Consider the following 24,118-nt stretch of genomic DNA (forward strand, 5'->3'; position numbering starts at 1 on the left):
TTAGATTCTCCATGTCACATTTTTGAAATGAATAGATTAAGCAAAATGATTGCTACATTTGCTTCTAATTATTTGTCTGATTTTTTTGGCATTACAGTGGTTAATATGCTAGTCTATCAGATGAACAAACATTCATTTATGCATTTTACAACAGTCTATTTATACCTATATATATCTATCTACATCTGTTTTTGTGTTTGACAGAAACTGTGTAGGATACAGAAGGAATATTAAGATGATTGTCTGTTTTTAATAACTCTTAATACATTTGACCAAATAAATATGCCACCGACTGTTAAATTAAAAAAATTATGTATGTTGGTTTCTTCTTCTTTGATCATTTTCTGGTTGTTGATTTTCTTCCTCACTTTTGATGAGGCTCATGTGTGGAAGGGTTTTCCACATATTGAAACTTACATTCCAACATGAGTATATGATCACTGCTGGTGCCGTTAATCACAACTTTATAGAAATACTTATAATCATTGACTGGGCCAGTGACATAGTTCTGTTTTACTCCATTTGTAATTGTGGCCAGATTGGAAAACCCATCACTTGATCTGATGTGAAGAGCCAAATTTGCTTCATGCTGTTGGTATCCAAATTTCCTCATGTTGTGCAATGCTCTTGTGAAACTTACACAACTGCTTATGAATCTTATGTCTATGCCTTTCTATGTCTCTTGAATATGAAAAGAAGCAAATAGGCTGCGTCAGGAAGCTGTGTTTTGAAACTGCCTTGTGATTTTTGGTGTGGTCGACTGATAATGATATTTAGGAACCTGCACAGGAAATTTGAGGCCAGTTTCTCCTTGGCAACGCAGACCTTATTTACTCTGTCACTGAGCTTCTTGAGAAAAATGGCTATCGTACATATTTACAGCCTACGTTTTAAAACTTGGCTTTCAGTGTATCTCTTTGGATGTCTTCAAATGCACTTAAGGACACAAAAACAGAACAGTTCTCTTCTAAATGATAGCACTGTGTTGTTCAGGAGATGTCGTGAAAGATTTTCCAGCAAAACTTTACTTTTCCTTCTCTTTTTTACTGAGAAGTTCTATTTGAAACATCCCAAGCTAAGATTATAACCAGATTGCCATTTGCACGCATAATGTTGCTCAACCTGAAAACCTTGAATCAGTATCTGGCTGTGTCCCACTGCTTCCCCATCACTGTCTGTTCTGTACTGTCTGGGATGGAGGTGCTAGTAAAGTGGAAAAGAGTCAACAGTCCTAGAGTTTTTGTTTAGTTAATGTTTTTTTTTTGTTAATGCTAATTCTGGGTGTACTCAGATTACACTTTGCAGGGAGACCTGGTTTGGCTTTGTCATTAGATAACCCAGAGACCAATGGATTTGCAAATTTGGAGCATAAATTTTGCAGAAGCTATCCATCAGACTTTGTGTTCACCTCTTCCACCTCTCAAATATGACTCCATTAATGTCATGCTCAGATCAGATCAGATCAGTCACTCAGTCGTGTCCGACTCTTTGCGACCCCATGAATCGCAGCACGCCAGGCCTCCCTGTCCATCACCAACTCCTGGAGTTCACTCAGACTCACGTCCATCGAGTCAGCGATGCCATCCTGTCATCTCATCCTCTGTCGTCCCCTTCTCCTCTTGCCCCCAATCCCTCCCAGCATCAGAGTCTTTTCCAATGAGTCAACTCTTTGCATGAGGTGGCCAAAGTACTGGAGTTTCAGCTTTAGCATCATTCCTTCCAAAGAAATCCCAGGGCTGATCTCCTTCAGAATGGACTGGTTGGATCTCCTTGCAGTCCAAGGGACTCTCAAGAGTCTTCTCCAAAACCACAATTCAAAAGCATCAATTCTTTGGCACTCAGCCTTCTTCACAGTCCAACTCTCACATGCATACATGACCACAGGAAAAACCATAGCCTTGACTAGATGAACCTTTGTTGGCAAAGTAATGTCTCTGCTTTTGAATATGCTATCTAGGTTGGTCATAACTTTCCTTCCAAGGAGTAAGCGACTTTTAATTTCATGGCTACAGTCACCATCTGCAGTGATTTTGGAGCCCAGAAAAATAAAGTCAGCCACTGTTTCCACTGTTTCCCCATCTATTTCCCATGAAGTGATGGGACCGGATTCCATGATCTTCGTTTTCTGAATGTTGAGCTTTAAGCCAACTTTTTCACTCTCTATTTTCACTTTCATCAAGAGGCTTTTGAGTTCCTCTTCACTTTCTGCCATAAGGGTGGTATCATCTGCATATCTGAGGTTACTGATATTTCTCCCGGCAATCTTGATTCCAGCTTGTGTTTCTTGCAGTCCACCATTTCTCATGATGTACTCTGCATAGAAGTTAAATAAGCAGGGTGACAATATACAGCCTTGACGTACTCCTTTTCCTATTTGGAACCAGTCTGTTGTTCCATGTCCACTTCTAACTGTTGCTTCCTGACCTGCATACAAATTTCTCAAGAGACAGATCAGGCGGTCTGGTATGCCCATCTCTTTCAGAATTTTCCACAGTTTATTGTGATCCACACAGTCAAAGGCTTTGGCATAGTCAATAAAGCAGAAATAGATGTTTTTCTGGAACTCTCTTGCTTTTTCCATAATCCAGTGGATGTTGGCAATTTGATCTCTGGTTCTTCTGCCTTTTCTAAAACCAGCTTGAACATCAGGAAGTTCACGGTTCATATATTGCTGAAGCCTGGCTTGGAGAATTTTGAGCATTACTTTACTAGCATGTGAGATGAGTGCAATTGTGTGGTAGTTTGAGCATTCTTTGGCTATGCCTTTCTTTGGGATTGGAATGAAAACTGACCTTTTCCAGTCCTGTGGCCACTGCTGAGTTTTCCACATTTGCTGGCATATTGAGTGCAGCACTTTCACATCATCATCTTTCAGGATTTGGAATAGCTCAACTGGAATTCTATCACCTCCACTAGCTTTGTTCGTAGTGATGCTTTCTGAGGCCCACTTGACTTCACATTCCAGGATGTCTGGTTCTACATGAGTGATCACACCATCGTGATTATCTGGGTCGTGAAGATCTTTTTTGTACAGTTCTTCTGTGTATTCTTGCCACCTCTTCTTAATATCTTCTGCTTCTGTTAGGTCCATACCATTTCTGTCCTTTATCGAGCCCATCTTTGCATGAAATGTTCCTTCGGTATCTCTGATTTTCTTGAAGAGATCTCTAGTCTTTCCCATTCTGTTGTTTTCCTCTATTTCTTTGCATTGATCGCTAAAGAAGGCTTTCTTATCTCTTCTTGCTATTCTTTGGAACTCTGCATTCAGATGCTTATATCTTTCCTTTTTCCTTTGCTTTTCACTTCTCTTCTTTTCACAGCTATTTGTAAGGCCTCCCCAGTCAGCCATTTTGCTTTTTTTCATTTCTTTTCCATGGGGATGATCTTGATCCCTGTCTCCTGTACAATGTCACAAACCTCATTCCATAGTTCATCAGGCACTCTATCTATCAGGCCTAGGCCCTTAAATCTCTTTCTCACTTCCACTGTATATTCATAAGGGATTTGATTTAGGTCATACCTGAATGGTCTAGTGGTTTTCCCTACTTTCTTCAATTTAAGTCTGAATTTGGCAATAAGGAGTTCATGGTCTGAGCCACAGTCAGCTCCTGGTCTTGTTTTTGCTGACTGTATAGAGCTTCTCCATCTTTGCCTGCAAAGAATATAATCAATCTGATTTCGGTGTTGACCAAATGTCATGCTAGACATCTCAAATCTTCTCAGAAGTTATAATACAACAGTTCTATCCCTTAACCTCATGTAAGTGTTATCTTTTCACCATGCTAATTGGAATAATGAGGCACAAAAGGCTTTTCCATGTGTCCTAGGTCTGTAGATGCTTGAAAAACAATTACTTTGATGCTGGCCACTAAGCTTTGGTTCTTTTTTAGGGGGTCAGAGGGAATGTTTCTCCCTCTTGTTTTTTTTTTTGGCTGTGCCTCGTGCCTTGTGGGGTCTTAGTTCCCTGAGCAGGGATTGACCCTAGGCTTTCTGTAGTGGAAGTGCTGAGTCCTAACCCCTGGACAGAAGGGAAGTCCTCTAAGCCTTGATTCATAATGGAATGCCTGAATTGCTTATCAGGAGTGAGCTCTAAACTAGTAACAGCTTTCTGAGTATTGGAAAACATTCTGTTTAATTCTTTACGATGCTCATTTAAAATTGGAGAAACTTAAGAATTAGGTTTATAAGGGAAATTGAAGATGAGAAATATAACAAAACAGTCAGACATGACTGAACGACTGATCTGATCTGATAGTGTTTAAGAGTATACCTTCCTTTTACTAATTCTTGTTCATTACCAGAAATATAATTTTTATTTCTGCAGTACATTGCCTTAATATTCATTACTAATTAATGCCTTGGAGACTTACCCCACAAATTCAGGGCCCCTCTGCTGTCTGCTTTCCATTTGTAAGTTCATGCTTGGTTGTTGTATGGTAATGACTATCACAGTAGAGTTAGCCACATGTCCCATTTATTTCATGAAGGAAAGGTAATTGCCAAATTAATACAAAAAATTGTGTTGACAACTTTGTAACGGGGGAATACCAAAAACTTCATAAGACTGGATATATTTTAAAGTTTAAATTTGTTATATTTATTTAATTACAGAAAGAAATCCTGTTTTTTATAGAAACTTGGAAACTCAGAGAAATGTAAAGAAGAAAGCTAAAATCACCTTTAATCCTCTTAAACAGAGATTACACTCTTCTGATTTATTTCTTATGATTTTCTAAAGTATGTGTGTTCAATGATTTACAAATACATATGCTAATTTAAACACCTACCTTAAAAATTAAATTGACATCACAATATCCTCCATTTTAAAACCCAATAGTATGTCAGCATTAATGTATTATGATGGTTTTTACTTTAAAAACAATCAATGTGATTAATGTGTTTATACTTAAATCTTCTTAGGATAGGTAATTTGAACAGCTTTAAGACTTGTAATACAAATTACCAAAATGCTTTCTCAAAGTCTGAACCAATTTTTATTATTAATTTATAATAATTCTTATTTTACTTAAACTATACTCAAATTTACTTTATAAAAGTGAACCAAATATTTTCCTTTTGAATAGGAGAAATACTATTTTGTCATTGTTTTTTATTTCTTAATAGGATAAACATTTTTGTGAAATGCTTTTTTAAGTTTAGGAATGAATTTTATTGGATTGGAAGGATGAACTATTAGTAAGTTTGTCTAAATGTAACAAAAATTTTTAAATTATGTGGTATCGTAGTGACCTCTGTAAAACTTCATATTTTGAGGGAAGTTTTGTCTGTGTGGAAAGGGGAGAAAGAATTTGTTTGGGTATTAGGTAAAGTTGAGTGATTTGGCCATCACAATTGCACAAAATTTCAAAAATTTCTCATTGAATTTGAACATCTAACTAGTTGGTACTTGAAATGTAGATTTTAATACATTGTATTTTTAAGAATGGGGTAATCAGTGCCTTAAAGATTTAAAGACTATTATTTTCAATGTAGAAATTGTGAAAACATGTCAATTTGTTATCATATAAGGTAAAATTAGCTATTTTGCTTTTAAAAAGCTCATCTGTGGAATATAAAAGAATACAGCTCTGTACAGCAATCCCAAGTAGTGTTGACACTAATATCTAATATTTGTATTACCTCTTTGCCTTTTTCTGTTCAGGACATCCAGGCGGAAATTGATGCCCACAATGACATATTTAAAAGCATTGATGGAAACAGGCAGAAGATGGTAAAAGCTTTGGGAAATTCTGAAGAGGCAACTATGCTTCAGCATCGACTGGATGATATGAACCAAAGATGGAATGACTTAAAAGCTAAATCCGCCAGCATCAGGTCAGTGATGTCAGTGTCCAAAATAACAGGGGGGCAGGATTTTCATGATTTTTGCATATCATGAAGAGAACAAGAGGCCTTACCAGTGTCCAATGCCTTTGTCAGCTGTTCCTAGTTACAAATTTGCATATCACATTTTAAACTTAATAATGCTAATGATGTTACCAGTACCTGCTAATTGTTGACAGTTTACCTTGAATAAGTACTGTGTTAGAATCTTTACAAATATTGCTTGATTTAGTATTCAAAAAAAATCATTGTAAAGTGCATAGTAAAGTCTTTTCTTACATGAGGTATCTGAGGCTTACTGAATATAAAGTACTTGAAAAGTTTTTGAGCTAACTAGTTTCATACCAATGGCAGCCCCCTCCAGTACTCTTGCCTGGAAAATCCCATGGATGGAGGAGCCTGGTGGGCTGCAGTCCGTGGGGTCGCTGAGAGTCGGACATGACTGAGCGACTTCACTTTCACTTTTCACTTTCATGCACTGGAGAAGGAAATGGCAAGCCACTCCAGTGTTCTTGCCTGGAGAATCGCAGGGACGGCAGAGCCTGGTGGGCTGCCGTCTATGGGGTTGCATAGAGTCGGACACAACTGAAGCGACTTAGCAGTAGCAGCAGTTTCATATCAGGATTTGAATCTAGATCTTTTTGACTTTTGGCAATGAATGTGTTTTGCTTCATTGTGCTATTTGTATGTCCAATTTGAAGGTGTACTTTTAGAAATTACATGTCACTTATGGATACTAAAATGGAAACTGATGACGTGTCTCCATTTGAAGAAAGGGGAGATCTGGGTTTGATCCCTAGGTTGGGAAGATCCCCTGGAGAAGGGAAAAGCTACCCACTCCAGTATTCTGGCCTGGAGAATTCCTTGGACTGTATAGTCCATGGGGTTGCACAGAGTCCAACAAGACTGAGTGACTTTCACTTTCACTTTCAAAATTAAAAAAGGATGACTTTGACAACTAGAATGTTGACTAAGAAAGGACCTTGAAAAATGACCTTTGTGACAACTATTAATATTATTGGGAGTTAAGAACATTTAAGAATTATGTTTACTGAATGGTGGATAATACCTAACTAGATATGAGTTTAGCAGAAAGTGACTGAGAATATGTTATTGAGCAAAGGTACAAAAGATGAATGTTGGTATAAAGACCTGGATCTTGCACCTGGGTTGGTTTCTTAAATTTTAAAGTTCAGAAACAGTATGATGTCTTGAAAAATGTACAACCTTCAGCCAAATGATCTTGAATTTGACTTTACTCTTTACTTACTGATCTTGGGCAAGTCACTAAGTCTCTCTGAGCCTTGGTTTTCTCACTTAAATATCAAAATATAAATATTTAGCCCACATGATTACTGTGAAGATTGAATGTGGTAATCTGATAGTTCCTTAATCTATATTAAATTTTGTAGCATCTGGTTTTATTTTTTCTTACATAAAGGGGCTCAGGGAATCTGCTTCAACTGGTTTCTACATTTCATAGACTACTTCGTATAGAGCAGAAATCTTTCAGTGGCTATCTATCATGAATGAAATTTTTTTTAATTAAAATTATCTTTCCCGAAAGGTTTTTTATTCTTCAAGACTCATGACGGGAAATTTGTACTTCTTTTTACACTTAAAGAGGAGGTACTGTAGCCTGATTGTGGAAGCCTCTGTGTAAAGATCCTGCTGGACTTCACCCACCCACTGCTCTTTTCCAGTAAGAGAGGAAAATTAGGGAGTGTTATACACTGAGAGAATATATGTATGCTTGCTAAAAATTGAATTTTCAACTAGCCAGATCCCACTGGTTTTCCCTTTTCTGTTCTCCATAAATATAAATAAATAAAAAGATTTAAAGTGTTAAACACAGTGAAAAATGTCCACTGAGGTTCTAGAACAACCAACACGTCTAACAAGCTGAAAGGCACAGGGATGGCCCTGGTCAAGATTGTGCATGTGGTGCTGAAATTTTGAGAGTTTGGAGGATGAGTTCTTCAGAAAGGAGAATTTAGTGAAGACAAAAAACCTTCTTTTGACTCTTCATGGCCTTTATTGACTAAGTCACATTTTTTTTTCTAACCTGGAAAGGAAGAATTCATAAATTATCATTGGAATATTATCTAATAAGTGATGTTATTTTTAGAAGATTGGAGAATAAGCTTTTGTCAGTGGACTTCTGCATCAAGACAAATCATACATTCCAGTAAAATGTGTTATTAATGTGATAATGAATTAAAATAATTTTCAGCCTCATTACCCATCTCTGGAGATTCAAGCATTTAATGAGAACTTACTTCTAAGTTTGAGGCATTGCTAATCATAATTAAGTTATGGCCCCTACTCATAGAGGTTTCACAGTTCTATTTAGGATAAGGGGAGTCCAAAGGAGGAGGTGGTTATTTCCGTTTCAGATGATTATCAAAGGCTTCAAAAAAGAGGTGATGGTTAAGCTGAGCCTTGAAAGATGTATAGCTTTCCCCAGATGGACTGGTTGAAGACTAGAAAAAGACATCTAAACAGGAGGTTGGAAATAACACTGAGTTTTCACTGAACAGTTAAGAAGTTCAATCTGGAGTGAGAATAGAATCTGCTGATGATGTAGAGAGGAAAGATTGTGATTAGAGAAAAGGGTGAAGGGAGAGGTAAGACAGAATCTTGGAACACCTGTGTGTAGTGTGCTCCATTCCACTGGTTATAAAATTTGAAAAATAAGCTTTGGAAAGATCCCTCCCACACAGCTATGGAGGATGCATTATTAGGTAAGCAAAGTTCTAAAGACAAGGAGAGCTGCTAAGAGACCTTGTCAGATAAATACAAGAGTGAAATTGCTGGATCCTATGGTAGTTCTATTTTTAATTTTTTTAAGTATTGATATACTGTTCCCATAGTGGCTGTACCTATTTACATTCCCACCAGCAGTGGATAAGGATTCCTTCTTCTCCATGTCCTCAGCAGCACTTGTTATTTATTTGTTTTTGACTATGGCCATTCTGACAGGTGTGAAGTGATATCTCATTGTGATTTTCATTTGCATTTTCCTGATGATTAGTGATGTGGGATGTATTTCATGTGCCTGTTGGACTTCTGTATGTCTTCTTTGGAAAAAAATGCCTATTCAGCTTCTCTGCCCATTTTAAAATTGGACTGTTTTTATACTGAATTATATGAGTTCTTTATCTATTTTGGATATTAACCCTTTATGGGACATATTAGCAAATATCTTCTCCCATTTTGTTGATGGATTCCTTCTCTGTGTCAAAACTTTTTAGTTTGATGAGATCCCAGTCATTCAATTTTGCTTTTGTTGCCTTTGCCTAAAGAGACAAATCCCCCGAAAAAAATAAGACCAACACAGAGTATACTGCATAGATATTTTCTTCTAGAAGTTTTATGGTTTCAGGTCTTACCTGTAAATCTTTAATCCATTTTGAGTTTATTTTTAGATACAGTATGAGAAAGTGGTCTAGTTTAATTTTTCCTGGGTAGTGTCCAGTTTTCCCAACACTACTTATTGAAGAGACTATCTTTTCCCCACTGTATAGTCTTGCCTCTTTTGTTGTAGATTGACCTTCTGTGCATGAGCTTATTTCTGGCTATTCTGTTCCATTGATATATGTTTCCGTTCTTGTGACAGTGCCATACTATTTTGATTATAGTCGCTTTAGCTATAGAGCCAAAGAAAGTGAAAACACCAGTTCAAAAAGATATATGCACTCCATTGTTCATAGGAGCATTTTTTACAATAGCCATAATATAGGAAACAGCCTACATGTTCATCAACTGTTAAATGCATAAAAAAGATTGTATGTATGGGCTTCCCTGGTATCTCAGACGGTAAAGCGTCTGCCTGCAATGCAGGAGACCTGGGTTCGATCCCTGGGTCGGGAAGATCCCCTGGAGAAGGAAGTGGCAACCCACTCCAGTATTCATGCAGTATTCATACCTGGAAAATCCCATGGACTGAGAAGCCTGGTGGGCTATAGTCCATGGGGTCGCAAAGAGTTGGACACGACTGAGTGACTTCAGTTCACTTCATACACATAACAAAATAATTTTTTTATAAATATTCATCTAATTGTGTATGTGTGTGTGTGCTCAAGTCTCTCAGTTGTTTCTGACTCTTTGCAGCCCAGTAAAGAGTAGCTGAAGGACCGTAGCCCATCAGGCTCCTTTATCTATGTAATTTTCCAGGCAAGAATACTAGCATGGGGTGTTGTGTCATTTCCTACTCTAGGGGATCTTCCCAGGATCAAACCCACATCTCTTGCTTCTCCTGCATTGTCAGGCAGATTGACCAGTAGCGCCATCTGGGAAGGTCCATCTGTGTTGTCACAAGTTGTAAAATTTCATTCTTTTTTAGGGATGAGTAATATTCCACTGTGTGTGTGTGTGTGTGTGTGTGTGGGTGCATGCGTGTGCACACTAAGTCACTTCAATCATGCCCAACTCTTTGCAACCCTATGGACTATAGCCCACCAAGCTCCTCTGTCCATGGGGATTCTCCAGGCAAGAATATTGGAGGGAGTTATCATGCCCTCTTCGAGGGGATCTTCCCAACCCAGAGATTGAACCTATTTCTCCTGTGTCTCCTGCATTGCAGGTGGATTCTTTACTGCTGAGTCACTATACACACACATATTATGGAATATACATGTATATGAGCTGACATATATAATATATCTATATCTATATATATATATATCTTCCCTCAAAGCTCAGTCGGTGAAGAATCTGCCTGCCGTGCAGGAAACCCAGGTTTGATCCCTGGGTTGGGAAGATCCCCTGGAGAAGGAAATGGCAACCTACTCCAGTATGCTTGCCTGGAGAATGCCATGGACAGAGGAGCCTGGCAAGCTATAGTCCATGAGGTTGCAAGAGTGGGACATGACTTAGCAACTAAACCACCGCCACCATATATATATATGTATGTATGTGTGTGTATATATATATATATATATATATATATAAAACATATAATCTGAAGGGTATTATGCTTATTTAAATAAGACAAAGACATATATTGACAAATACTGTATGTTTTCACTTACATATGGAATCTAAAAAATTAAAAGATATAACAAAATGGAAACAGACTCACTACTGAGAACAAACTGGTGATTATCAGAGGGAAGTGGGGATAAAGAGAATTAAGATAGTAAAGATAGTAAAAAGAATTAAGGTATAAAATAGATAAGTTTCAAGGATATAATGTACAAAACAGGAAATATAGTATTTTATCATGACTATGGCATGTAATCAATAAAAAGATTGAATCATTATGTTGTACATCTGACACTAATATTATATGTCAATTATATCTCAATTAAAAAAAGATAAAATGGTTCATTATTCTTAGTAATGGGCCCTCATATAGGAAGCACACCTCAGAGAGAAGTACAGGATGCATTAATACTTTGGAGCTAGACCACCTAGATTTAAACACCAGTTTTGTCTTTGGCAGCTGTGATACTGTGGAGGAGGTTAGTAACCCAATATGTATTTCCTCATGTGCAAAATAGGGATATGAAGAATAACTTCATTATAGAGTCATCATGAATAATTAATTTAGCCTTTATAAAGTGCCTAAAACACATGGTAAGCACTGAATAATTGTTAACTATTCCCTGGGTGGCTCAGATAGTAAAGACTCTGCCTGCAATTCAGGACACCTGGGTTTGAGCCCTGGGTCTGGAAGACCCCCTGGAGAAGGGAATGGCTACCTACTCCAGTGTTCTTCTTCTGGAAAATCCCATGATCAGAGGAGCCTGGCAGGCTACAGTCTATGGGGTCACAAAGAGTTGGACATGATTGAGTGATTAACACTTTCACTGATTTTTTTCATTATTATTATTCTCATTGATTACCAACCATTATGTTTGGAACTAATTAGTCCAAAAGACATAGAAATTCTCCCTACTCCATCTTTTTTCTTGGTCACTAATATTAGGAATTTTGGAGAACTAACATCCTTCTTTCCTGGCTGCAAGAAAAAGTGAACAAAAGTAAGAACAAGTGAGAACATCAGTGTCATGTTAATTACGGACAGAAGCCAGGCTATAAGAGGTAGCTGAGAGTGAGAGCTGAATGAAACTGTTAACTGAACTCCAGAAGCAGGCAGAATCACCAGCAGTTACTGGCCAGTATGGTCTCCCATGTGGGAAACCGTACATGGAAGGATAGAAAAGAACTCAGTCTCTGCAGGTTTGTTCTCAAAAGGGAAGATTGGGCTGATCTAAGTATATCTGTATTTCCCAAATCTACAAATCAGATTTCTCAGTCTCCCTCTACAGGGATGGAGAAGTGGCCAGGAATGTGCTTACAGTTAGTGAGAAAATCCCTTCCCAAAAAGTTGGGATGGGCAAGTGTTCTCATTAACAAAAGTGTAGAGTAATCTAGAACCCCCCAACCTCCCAGCCAACTGCCTGCTTCAGTCCTTACTGAAAATAATGCATGCTGAGTGTGCTATGAATTTCTGTTTCTGTGTTCTTGATTCTCATTTCTTTTAAAGTATCATCTACCGTTGCACTGGCCTCTACTGTGAACAAATTCTCCTCTATTTTTAATATTTCTGTAAACTTTTCCATCACTTTTCTCCAAAGTTTAGTGTTGTCCCCTTAATTCCCTGCTTTACTTAAAACACTCTAATAGAGTTCAGTTTTCCCATTTTCCTCACCTGGCAGTCAGCAAGAAGAATCTAATATATAACTACTGCTGTGGACAGCAATAAATTAGAATTCCAGTCATAAACTCTCAATATGGTGCCAGCAGACACTGGCTGAACAAGAGCCCTGCTGCCCAGGGCTAAGAGAGAAGGTTGGCAGCCTCACTGGTTTCTTAAGCATTGCTTTTGCACCTCTCGACAACTTCTCCTTAGAAATCAATACATCCATTATTCTACCCTCTCACTGTCTTCGTCCTGCTTCCTCCTGATCTGGAGGGCACTCTTCTACTTCACTCATTGATTTGAGCATCTGACTTCCTTTTTATTCTCCATCCTTTCTTCAACTGTCATCCTTGGTGTTGATATCTCTCTTGATAACTTGCTATATTTTGACTTCTCAGTTTCTTTTTACTTTATCTGTAAATGCTTTTATTCCCATTTTGTTTCTAAGCCCCATAGGTCTGGCCATGCCTGGGACTCAGTTAACACCCCATGTTATCTTGGCATCCCTGGGATGATCAATCTTAAGAGAGCAAGGGCAAATTGTTTTCAAAACACACATTTTATTTTATTACATCCCATCAGGCCATGAACATCTGAGTGCTGTTGATTTTACCAAGTTAGTTGGAGAAGAGCCCTCTGTTGTAGCAAATCAGGATCGTTTAGAACATCATCAGTAAAAGAACTGTCCTTCACATGAAAGTTATGGATTTTATGAAGAAGACCTTCCTCCATTAGCTTCTTATATACCAGGACCATCCTACCATATACTGTCCTCCAACTTTATCATTTTATTCTGTATATATAATGAATCTACAATACTTCAACTAGATTGTTTAAAAATGCACATCCACTAATATTTTCAACTGTGGAATTCCTAGCTTTCTTTTTATTTTTCCTTCTTCTTCCCCAATTTGTCCATCTTTCTCCTTATCTTAAGTTGCTAAAATTTTTCCTCTTTTCAGACTTCATCAACCTCTTCTACTGAGCTTGGATTTCATTATAAGCCATTTCAGTAATGTCAGGACTTTGAAATCCCTGTCCTCCTTGAACTTGTGTCTGCTTTTCCAGCCTTTGCTGCTCTATAGTCAACAGAAGTCAACTTCCCTATCCCCTGATCTAAATTCTGGACTCCCTAGTGTTGCATTGGAAAGTGAAAAATGGTAAAATTTCTTCAACTATAATTTGACAGTTTTTACTTAGAATTGGTATTGTGATTCTGAATGATTTTCTATTGTATTCACCACTATCTCTAACTTTTGAAGATTTTGATTCCTCTTTAACTCCCAAAACCTCTCCAAATCTTCGTGACATGCAGCCTTGCTTCATTCTTTTCTGAAAATAAGGCCATCAGATAGATGTCCTTTCTGTACATTCTTTTTTCAAATTGTGCTGTAATTGTGCTGAAGTCAATATTGTCATGGCAGAAAGTATTTGCTGCAATTTATCATTTTTAGAAAAGAGAACATCTGTCAAAGATCATAATGACAGTCAATATTTTTGAACATTCCACATGCCTATAAGAAATGCTTGATATTACCTCCTTTGACCACGATGTGGTCATTAGAACTATGGAATTATATGTGGCTCAACACCTTGGGTTAATATCTTAAATATTATTTTCAAGTCTTTGCAGATAACTTCAACTACACCTTTAAAATAGTGACATCTAATTTGCCAACTATTCTTCTGCAATCAAAAAATGATGCTTACAAGTATGTATTCCATTTAGATGGATATAAAGATAGCTAGTAACTTGAAACTTGAGCTAGAAGATAGGTGGTTAAGAACTTTGACAGGGTATTCAATATTTTACCTCCTGGAAAAAATGTGAATTGGAAATTACTAATAAATTCAGTAATGTGAATGCCACGGCTTAAACTTTTATGTTACATTTGTGTCATTTAGAATTATATTAATTAAATGCTCACTTATCAGCTTAATGATGTTTAATATGGATCCTTATTAACATATGGTTTCAAAGGCCAGTGAAATTGTCAAATCTAATGAAAACAGAGTTCAAAGATAAAATTCTATCTTCCCTTCCCTTTATGAGCCTCCTAAAGATTCAGAGCACCTTTTTAAAAGCCCTTAGAGAAGATTAACCTTTAACATCATCATTACATCTGATGTTACCACACTTTTACCATGTCATCGACACCGCTTTTAACTTAAGCGAGTTGATTTTGCTAGCCATGTTGTAAAACTACTAAAATTTTCTTCTCTCAAATCTCATAGAAGAAGATTCTGCAGCTTTCCTTATTTTTCCCTCTGGCTAAGTGCTCCTCTGTAAAACTTTCTGCAGTGATGGACATGTTCTCTACAGTAGCCATCAGCCGTATGTGGAAAGTTGAGCAGTTGAAATGTGGCGAGTGCAACTGGTGAACCGAATTCCCCATTTCACTTATTTTAGTTACCTTAAGATTAATACTTATTTGACTCCTTGACAGCATTGAGTCTTAATTGTGGCACATGGAATTTTTTTTCTTTTCTTTCTTTCTTTTTTTAGTGGCAGCATGCAGGATCTTTAGTTGCAGGATGAGAACTCTTGGTTGCGGCATATGGGATCTAGTTCCCTGATCAGGGATCAAGCCTGGGCCCCCTGTGCTGGGAGCTCAGAGTCTTAGCCACTGGATCACCAAGGAAGTCCCCCCTGAAGCTTTAAACTGAAATTGTCACATGTTGCTGGTGGCTATAATGTTGGAAGCACAGCTTTGGTGTTCTTTTCAGAACAGTCTGAATTCTGAGAACTCCACTTTTTTCTTGTAGTCAGTCTTAATTTCTTTTCTGGGAGCAGGAATATCTCATATTTAATGTTCCTGGTGATTTTTGCACTAATGAAGGTTTTTTTTTTTTTTTTTTTTCATTATAACTGAACGTATAGTCTATGGGTTTTACCATGAAATAAAAGTTTCTGTGTAGTAAGAATGCCAAAGTGGATATTTAATTCTGTGCATTCCCTGGTGACCAGTGGTAAAGAATCCACCTGCCAGTCAGGAGACATGAGATACATGGGTTCGATTCCTGGGTTCGGAAGGTCCCTTGAAGTAGGAAATAACAACCCACTCCAGTATTCTTGCCGGGAGAATCCCATGGACAGAGGAGCCTGGTGGGCTATAGTCCACGGGTCGCAAAGAGTTGGACACGACTGAGCAAGTGAGCACAAACACAAGCACGATTCCTTCCTTACACAACAAGGGATGGTATATCTTTACTCCTCTTAATTTGAATCATCAAATTCTTTGGCAGACCTACTACTTTCCAAATGTATCTTTCCTTGTCTACATATATATCTGGGCAGTTTCTATCTGCCCTCTTGAGTGTTCTCCATGATGAAAGCAACATAGTATAAAGGGCTTAGAATTGAGTATGAATATTCCAAATTCTCACCACGGCTTCTTGAGCAAATTTCTTTCTTCTCTGAGCTGTAGTTGCCTCAGAGAGTTCTTAGGAGGTTTCCTATCTCAGAGTATATTTGGTTTACTTCTGTTTCTCCTAACTTGACCCTGCTGCTAAGTCGCTTCAGTCGTGCCCGACTCTATGCGACCCCATAGATGGCAGCCCACCAGGCTCCCCCATCCTTGGGATTCTCCAGGCAAGAACAAGGAGTGGGTTGCCATTTCCTTCTCCAACTTGACCCTAGAACTTTATATTTCTGAAACAGGGTAGTGCTTGATATCAGAGCAAGTGCTCCATGCTGCTGCTGCTGCTGCTTCTAAGTCACTTCAGTCGTGTCCAACTCTGTGTGACCCCATAGACGGCAGCCCACCAGGCTCTACCATCCCTGGAATTATCCAGGCAAGAACACTGGAGTGGGTTGCCATTTCCTTCTCCAATGCATGAAAGTGAAAAGTGAAAGTGAAGTTGCTCAGTCGTGTCCGACTCTTTGCGACCCCATGGACTGCAGCCTACTAGGCCCCTCCGTCCATGGGATTTTCCAGGCAAGAGTACTGGAATGGGTTGCCATTGCCTTCTCTGGAGTGCTCCATAGGTGTTTGCTTTTATTGAAAAAAAAAAAAATGGAAAACTATATTTTTTTAAAATAGATGTCCCTCTCATACTGTTTACTCTATTTTCTTTTTCCTTTTTTTGTCTCTGTATGTTGGGAAAAGGAATAAATACTTCTTTGAGAAACATAATAAGTAGTTTTTTGGGTTTAGAATTAAGGGTTTAGAATGTATATTAATACATAGTTTTATCCATAGTTCCTTTTCTACTATATTTAAATGATGAGGTGCTTTTTAATGATTATTTACCTTCTAAAATGTTTTCATGTTATAGTTTTAAAAATAACTCATCACTTAAAATTGTTTACAAAGTTGTAAAATAAGTTATTCAATCTAAAAGAAGTAACTTTTGTAAAGCATTTTATGTAGTAGATATCACTCTGAGTTAATAGCAAAATGAAAGTATCTATTGCTTTGCACATGTTAGGTACCCAAAGAATGAACTGAAGCAGGTGAGGGTATAATAAGTCTATTATCCAAAATGTGAGTACCTGCAGATATGTGTGGGATAAAGAAATGTTTTAAGTGATGATTCTGAAAGCATGATTGATGACTGGCTGTCTGTAGTCTTGGGAAAATACAAGCTTCAGAATGTTTAAAGTAAAATTAAAGAAGTACAACTACACCAAACACAAATGTAAGGTTTCTTTTTGTAAACCATTCAACCTAGTGCCCAAGAAAAGGCTTTCATCTTGAAAGATGAAAGAATTAAATTGAAACTAGGACACTGAAGGCTACTACAGAAGCATACATTTATTTGGACATATGGTAGTGATCCACTAAACACATATTTATAATCTATCAGAGAATAACCAGAACAGATTTTCCAGGCAAAGATTCTGTCAGATCAGCTTGTTTTTTATTATGGAAAGGGAAAGATTCTGAGAAGCACATACGCAAATGTTATTTTTATTTATTTCAAAGTAACTTCAGTATCTCTCTTAAAAATGTATTTCCTTCATCTTTATAAAGAGTTATTCAGGTCCCATATGCCATAGATTTCAGTGATCAATTTCATTATCCCTGTGCAGTCAAAAAGTTAATTGCACTGGAAAAGACTTTTGCATGCTCTTCAATACAATGAGTATGTAATTGGCTTTCAAAGGAATGTAATGTCTGGTTTGGTTATTGATTAAAGCGCTAAACTATAGATATTGAAGATGCAGGATCAAATAATCTAAAATAAGAGGTCAGGGTGTGTGCATCAGTGTTTTGCACACAAAGACACTCAAGCACTTATTGATTGACTAAGGACTTCTGATTTCTAGCCGTTGTTTATTTGTCTATTTATTTGGGGGATTTAAAAATATTGGAAAGAAATTGCACCAAATATAGTTGACAAAATGCTTTGTAACTGGCAGAGAGAATTTTCAGTTAATATCTTCCCTAATAGCTCAGTTGCTAAAGAATCTGCCTGCAATGCAGGAGACCCTGGTTTGATTCTTACGTCAGGAAGATTAGCTGGAGAAGGTATAGGCTACCCACTCCAGTGTTCTTGGGCTTACCTTGTAGCTCAGTTGGTAAAGAATCCAGCTGCAATGTAGAACACCTGGGTTCAATCCTTGGGTTGGGAAGATCTCCTGGAGAAGGGAAAGGCTACCCACTCCAATATTCTGGCCTAGAGAATTCAATGGACTGTATAGTCCATGGGGTTGCAGAGTTGAGTATGACTGAGCAACTTTCACTTTCATAATTGAAATTATTTAGTTCTGTTCTGTGCCAGGTAAAATTATTATCAGTGATAGGTAATTACATATTTGGCCTAAAATTAATCAATATGAACACAGAAAAGTTGGCCAGCAAACAGAACTGGGATCTCATTACAGCACAAGTTTGTAATGTGAGGTCAATCTTAGCACCTGTAGAATGAACAGAAAAGACTTTAAATACAAGAGAATACAATAAAAATTTAAATTATAAGATTTAAACTTATAATTTAAACTTCTTTCTGTATTTATAATTTTCCTAAAAATTATTTCATATCTTGGTTTTATAAGACATAGAATTTTGTTGTTTGAAGAGTTTGTTTTATCTTAACCAGTTGACAATGGAACTATAAATAGATTGCAGGACAGTTGGTCTTGTTTGACTGAATGCAGATTCTTGGTGTTTTAGAGATATACAGAACTACCATTTTTTTTCTTTTAGCCAAGAATATTGGCTGCTAGACTGTGGCCAATTTTTTAGGAATTAGAGATAAACTAGAAATCAGAGATATGTAGTTGTTCTTCTGAACACATTATGAACTTTTAAACAAGACTTATGATATTGTTGAATATCCACTGCTGAGATCACCTAATGTGATCATTGGGGAAATATTTGCTTTTTGCTAGAGCAAGCTATTATTAGCTTTGAGACAAAGGTTCGGATTTCCTTTCCCAAAAAGGAAATCACTGATCAGTCTGAGAGACAGTAGTTGTGCTTGGTTGATTTGTTTTATACCATTCAGTGAAGCAGCGGTTTTGTGGAAGCGTGGATCATAAGCCAGTGTTATGGTAAAAGTTGTGTATGAAAGGATGTGAAGCCTGGTCAACAGAGGTTTCATGTCCCTGGGGTTGCCCCAAATGAGTCATCTTTATCTATCATAAATCTTTAGTCTTTGGAAGCTGTTATGTAACAAAGCTTATGTCTGTCTCCATTAGCCTTGCCTCTCTCATTCTGAAAGGTCATGGACAGTCAAGGTAATTCCATTTCATGCAGTTTAGCTTGTAAGTCCACGTTCATGGTCTGTCTGCTGCAAGAATGAGGAAACACTGATTCCTTGAGTCTTTTGAATTGCTTTTGACTGATTCATCCTTTTAAACCCATGTGGTGTGGGCTTGAGGCTGTATAACTGGGCTTTCTCCAAGGCTCTAACAGGAGCATCTAGCAAATTTGTCTTTTGTTTACATGTCTATTTTCAAAGGCTTTTCTCTTATTTAAATATTCATCACATAAAAATGTATTTCTTAAATAAAGTTTCCTAATTATAAGTTCACAATTTAAGAATCTTAAGGAACTTTGTGTTAAAAACAGAAATTTTTACTGGAATAAAGACCTTATCTTTGATTCAGAGTATAAATAATGCAATCAATGGTTTTTGACCAATTATTTTCTTTTCACAGTGGACATATGTCACTAGATATCAGTCATCCAAAAGCCAAATAGTGTTCTGTCCAAGTAATGTCTTATTGTTTTTCAATATTCTGAGATAAATATTGGTGATATTCTGCTTTCAGTAATTTATTTGACTATGAGAGAAATTAAGACATTAGTAATCCCTCTCAAAATTAGCTTTTTTGGAAAGAAAAATCACATAAGCCTGTTGAATATACTCAATTAGTACCAAAATATATAAAAATTAAGTGGTTAATTTGCTCTTAGTAGTAACTACATCTGGTATGTGTCTTTCTAAACATTTTATATACATATAATTTCTTGTATACCTCTCTTCCTATATAGATAGAAGAAATGAAAAAAGTTACATTTGAATGTGCATATACACCATATATAAACTATTGAAACTTGCTTAATTTTGCATTATGTCATGGGCATTCTTCTTGAAAGCCTTATAGATGCCTTTGTGACATGGAGGTGTATGTTTTAACTTTTGACAAATACTACAAACACATCCTGACTAGTCTAGCTTATTCAAAAGAACTATTTTTTACAGGAAATATATATCCTTTTTATAAAGTGTCAGTCTCTTTCTTAGATGTGAGCATTAGTTCGTTATACAAGATTATTAGGCCAAAGGAGGGTATGTAATTTTTCAGATGCATTTCAAATGTTTAAATGTGGTCAGTGTTATCTCTCAACAGGGCTCATTTGGAGGCCAGTGCTGAGAAATGGAACAGATTGCTGACGTCTTTAGAAGAACTGATCAAATGGCTGAATATGAAAGATGAAGAGCTTAAGAAACAAATGCCTGTTGGAGGGGATGTCCCAGCCTTACAGCTCCAATATGATCATTGTAAAGTAAGTTGACCACATACAGTGGGTACCTTTCTTTGTTCATTTTTATTTTGTGAAGTAAATATTCCAAATAAAATAAATATGTTAGTGGAACCAATTATGACAGGATTTTTTTTTCCTCCCTCTGTTTCTAATTACTAGTATTTAGGCATCTTATTGAAATTGCATGCCTTGCTCCCTTTTGTTTCAGATTAAGTTTTCTCTTCATATTTAACTGAAGAGTTTTTCAAATGTTGCAGGTATCTAAAGCATAATAGTATTCTTAGCTGATCATGAAATTCATCTATTCCTTATAGATTTTAAATTGTTAATATATTATATTGGGGAAATATTTACTCTAAGTTAATCTTAAATTCAGAAGTTAAAGAGTCATAAAGAGTTACAAACTATTTTGTTTTGTTAAATGAAACTGGAGAAAAATAAGGACTTGTAGTGAGAAAATAGTATAGATATAAGTCCAAAAGCAAATGAAGACCTTTGTGTTTAAAACTGTTTTACAGGTTTGTGGAGTTTTCTTTCTTTCTTTTTTTTTAATCTTAAACTCTTGCATTAAAAAAAAAAAAAAAAAACTCTTGCATTTTTATTCTGTTTAAATATCTATCTCTATGCAAATTTGTACTTTTACTTCGAAAAGCAGATATACTGAATATTATCAAGTGACACATTGACTGTTATGTCCTTGAATTATTTAAATTGTTTGCCTCATTAACTTTCTATTCATTTATTTTATATCTCTTCATACCCATTTTCTCATATATCACATATCACCTTGTTTTGTTATATTGTTTTACTCTTCACATGCAACACAAGTTCTTATTCTAAATCTTTACATTTTGCTGTGATGTTAGAACTCTGTTCCCATTTTAAAAAATGACAAACACTAACATATGCTTCTTCTAAAGGAAGATGTCTTCTATGTTATAAACTGCTTCAATGCAAAATGATAAGATCCTGGGATTTATTTTATTTCAAATGCTTGCGATCAGGTTATTCAAGTTACCATTTGGGTAAATTTTCTCTTTGTACTTTAAGAGAATATAGTATAGAAATAGCTCTAAGATTGAGATAAAAAGGAAGATACAGTATGTAATAATAATGGTAGAAGATTTTAAATTACTGATTTAAAAAATCAATGTCTCCTTACATTTTTCAGCTTTGTCTTCTATTGATTATTCATGTACCCATTTTGAGGATTCAGGTATTAGTGATGAAATGGAATATTACAAAGCTCTTCTAATAGAATTGTTTTGTTAAGGAATAAAATGTGTTTGTGACTGTACTACCATTTTGATTAAAACTGAAATCTTGAGGTAGGAAATGATTTTTCCTTTTACAGGTTCATGTTGATTCTAGATTGTAGAACATATTTTATCATAGTCTACCTTCTAAATTTATCAATGATCCAAAACTATAAATTCTCTTAATATTATATATTATTAATGTTTTGATGAAAGCTTCATATTTTACTTTGGGAACTGAGGTGAAGATGCTAGGAAAAATAACTTAGGCAATAGATTTTAGAGTGAAGTTTGTGGAAATGTATCAGTTTGCTAGGTCCACCATAACAAAGTTCCTAAATAGGTGTTTTAAACATCAGACATTTATTTTGTCATATTTCTAGAGTCTAGAAATCTGAAGTCAAGATGCAAGCAGGGTGGGTTTCTTCTGAGGCCCCTCTCCTTGGGTTGTAGATGGCTGTCTTCTCCCTGTGTCTTTACATGATGTCCACTTTGTGGGTATCTGTGTCTTAAAACTGGTCAAAATGCCCTCTTTTTATAAGGACCCCTGTTATACTGGATTAGGGTCCACCCCAATGAATGGCCTTATTTAAATTTGGTTAGCTCTTTAAAAGCCCTTCTACCAATACTGTCACATTCGGTAAAAAGTAACCTTCTTTCCTAACTGCCAAGAGTAATGTTTCTAATTGCCATAAATTATTACAAGCAGGGTGAATCCCTGTGTGTTAGTACAAACAAGGCAATATTGAAAGATGTGACACCTACATGTAATATGAGTTTACTTTTCTTACTGAACCTTGTCGGCTATAGACGTAGAATAGTCCAAGTGTAGTAAAACCTCCGCCTTGCCAGTATTCTGTCCTCAGTCTTTTCTTAAAATCAGAATCCATTTGGATGTACCTGTGGTAGCTCTATGTTTCAGGCAAGATTTTTCTTTCCTGGGTATTTGGAGATATCTTTTCCCCCGGCCTTCATATGCTTTTTATCAAGCAAATCATGTGTGTGTGTGTACAACTTAGAATTATCAATTGTTAGGACTGAAAGGAACCCAAGAAATAATTCAGTCCAGTCCCCTTATTTATAAGAAGCATATGATTTCATATCTGAGTTTTCCTTCCTCCTTCCTTCACTTCTAGCAAATACTCAACATTTACTTAGTGTGCACCTGGCACTTTGTAGCACAGTAGTAGAAGGACTGCTGCTGCTGCTGCTGCTAAGTCGCTTCAGTCGTTTCCGACTCTGTGCAACCCCATAGATGGCAGCCCACCAGGCTCCCCCGTCCCTGGGATTCTCCAGGCAAGAACACTGGAGTGGGTTGCCATTTCCTTCTTCAATGCATGAAAGTGAAAAGTGAAAGTGAAGTCGCTCAGTCGTGTCCAACCCTCAGTGACCCCGTGGACCGCAGCATTCCAGGCTCCTCCATCCATGGGATTTTCCAGGCAAGAGTTCTGGAGTGGGGTGCCGCACTGGTACAAAAAACAGACATGGGCCTGGCAGGCAGGGAGAACTTACGTTTGTCCTTCTCCACCTTGGAGTTCCTGTGTCTTCTCTGTGCGGTGAGAAATCATTGCCAACAAGGTTTGTAGCTCAGCTGTGAACTGCACGTTGCTGTCCCAGATCTCTGGTTGTCTGCCTAATCATCCATTTCTCTAACCCTTACTTTGGTCCTTTGGTTATAATCTATGCATGTTTTCAGTTCATGTGTACATTTATTACCAATTTTCTTTCTTTAATGGGTTGTAGAGTTCTCTTCAATTATAACATTATGGTATAGCTTTAAACATAACACAAAATAATTTTTAAATTAATTTTTACAGATATGCTTAGCATTAAATTTAGCATTTAGTCTTTTAGTTTTTCCTATTATTACAAACTCTGTAATTTTTTTTTTTACTGACTTGCTATTTTAGGTCTTTAATTGTCATAATAAAGTTTAAAAAAATCTTTTTAACTTCAAAGAACTCTTGCCTTTTGACTTACCTAGTTAGGACAATGAAATTCAACCCTTGTGTGGTTTGATATTAATATTAGGCAAGATATTTTATTTTCTGAAATGTTCCTTTAGAAAGAGGGGAGACCTTGTATTTTATTTCAAACTCACACTCATTTTATAGATGGCTATCTGAATTATTTTATTTTAAATCACACTGTACTATTTAAAGAAGTTGAATAAATTTGATATAATCTCTGTGTGCTCAGTTAGAATGTCTAGAGATTACTAGATGGATTTTTTTTAAGTAAAAGACAAAGAAATTTACTCTGATTTGTTAATTATTCCAGGAGATATGATCACATAAATGCAAGTCTTGAATGTCATTGCACAGAAGTCTTTTAAAAATCAGTTTAGAAAGTGACACCATATGTTACGTTATGGACAAGACAAAAATACACATCTGCCAGATGCCCCAAATAACCACCTGTGCTGATGT

General features: G+C 36.6%; 1 protein-coding gene across 16 annotated transcripts in view; it reads left to right on the top strand.

The window, feature by feature from the left end:
* Positions 1 to 24,118, top strand: part of UTRN (utrophin) — a 556,162-nt gene that overhangs the window by 381,664 nt on the left and 150,380 nt on the right. For all 16 annotated transcript variants that reach the window (XM_086318195.1, XM_086318199.1, XM_086318196.1 and 13 more), the window contains 2 exons: positions 5,663 to 5,835; positions 20,298 to 20,454. In XM_086318195.1, coding sequence (XP_086174321.1) covers positions 5,663 to 5,835; positions 20,298 to 20,454 — 330 coding nt within the window. The remainder of the gene's footprint in view (positions 1 to 5,662; positions 5,836 to 20,297; positions 20,455 to 24,118) is intronic.

Source organism: Bos grunniens, chromosome 9 (genome assembly GCF_055505025.1).
Source record: "Bos grunniens cultivar Pamir isolate PY7600 chromosome 9, Bosgru_T2T1.0, whole genome shotgun sequence".
Taxonomy (NCBI): domain Eukaryota; kingdom Metazoa; phylum Chordata; class Mammalia; order Artiodactyla; family Bovidae; genus Bos; species Bos grunniens.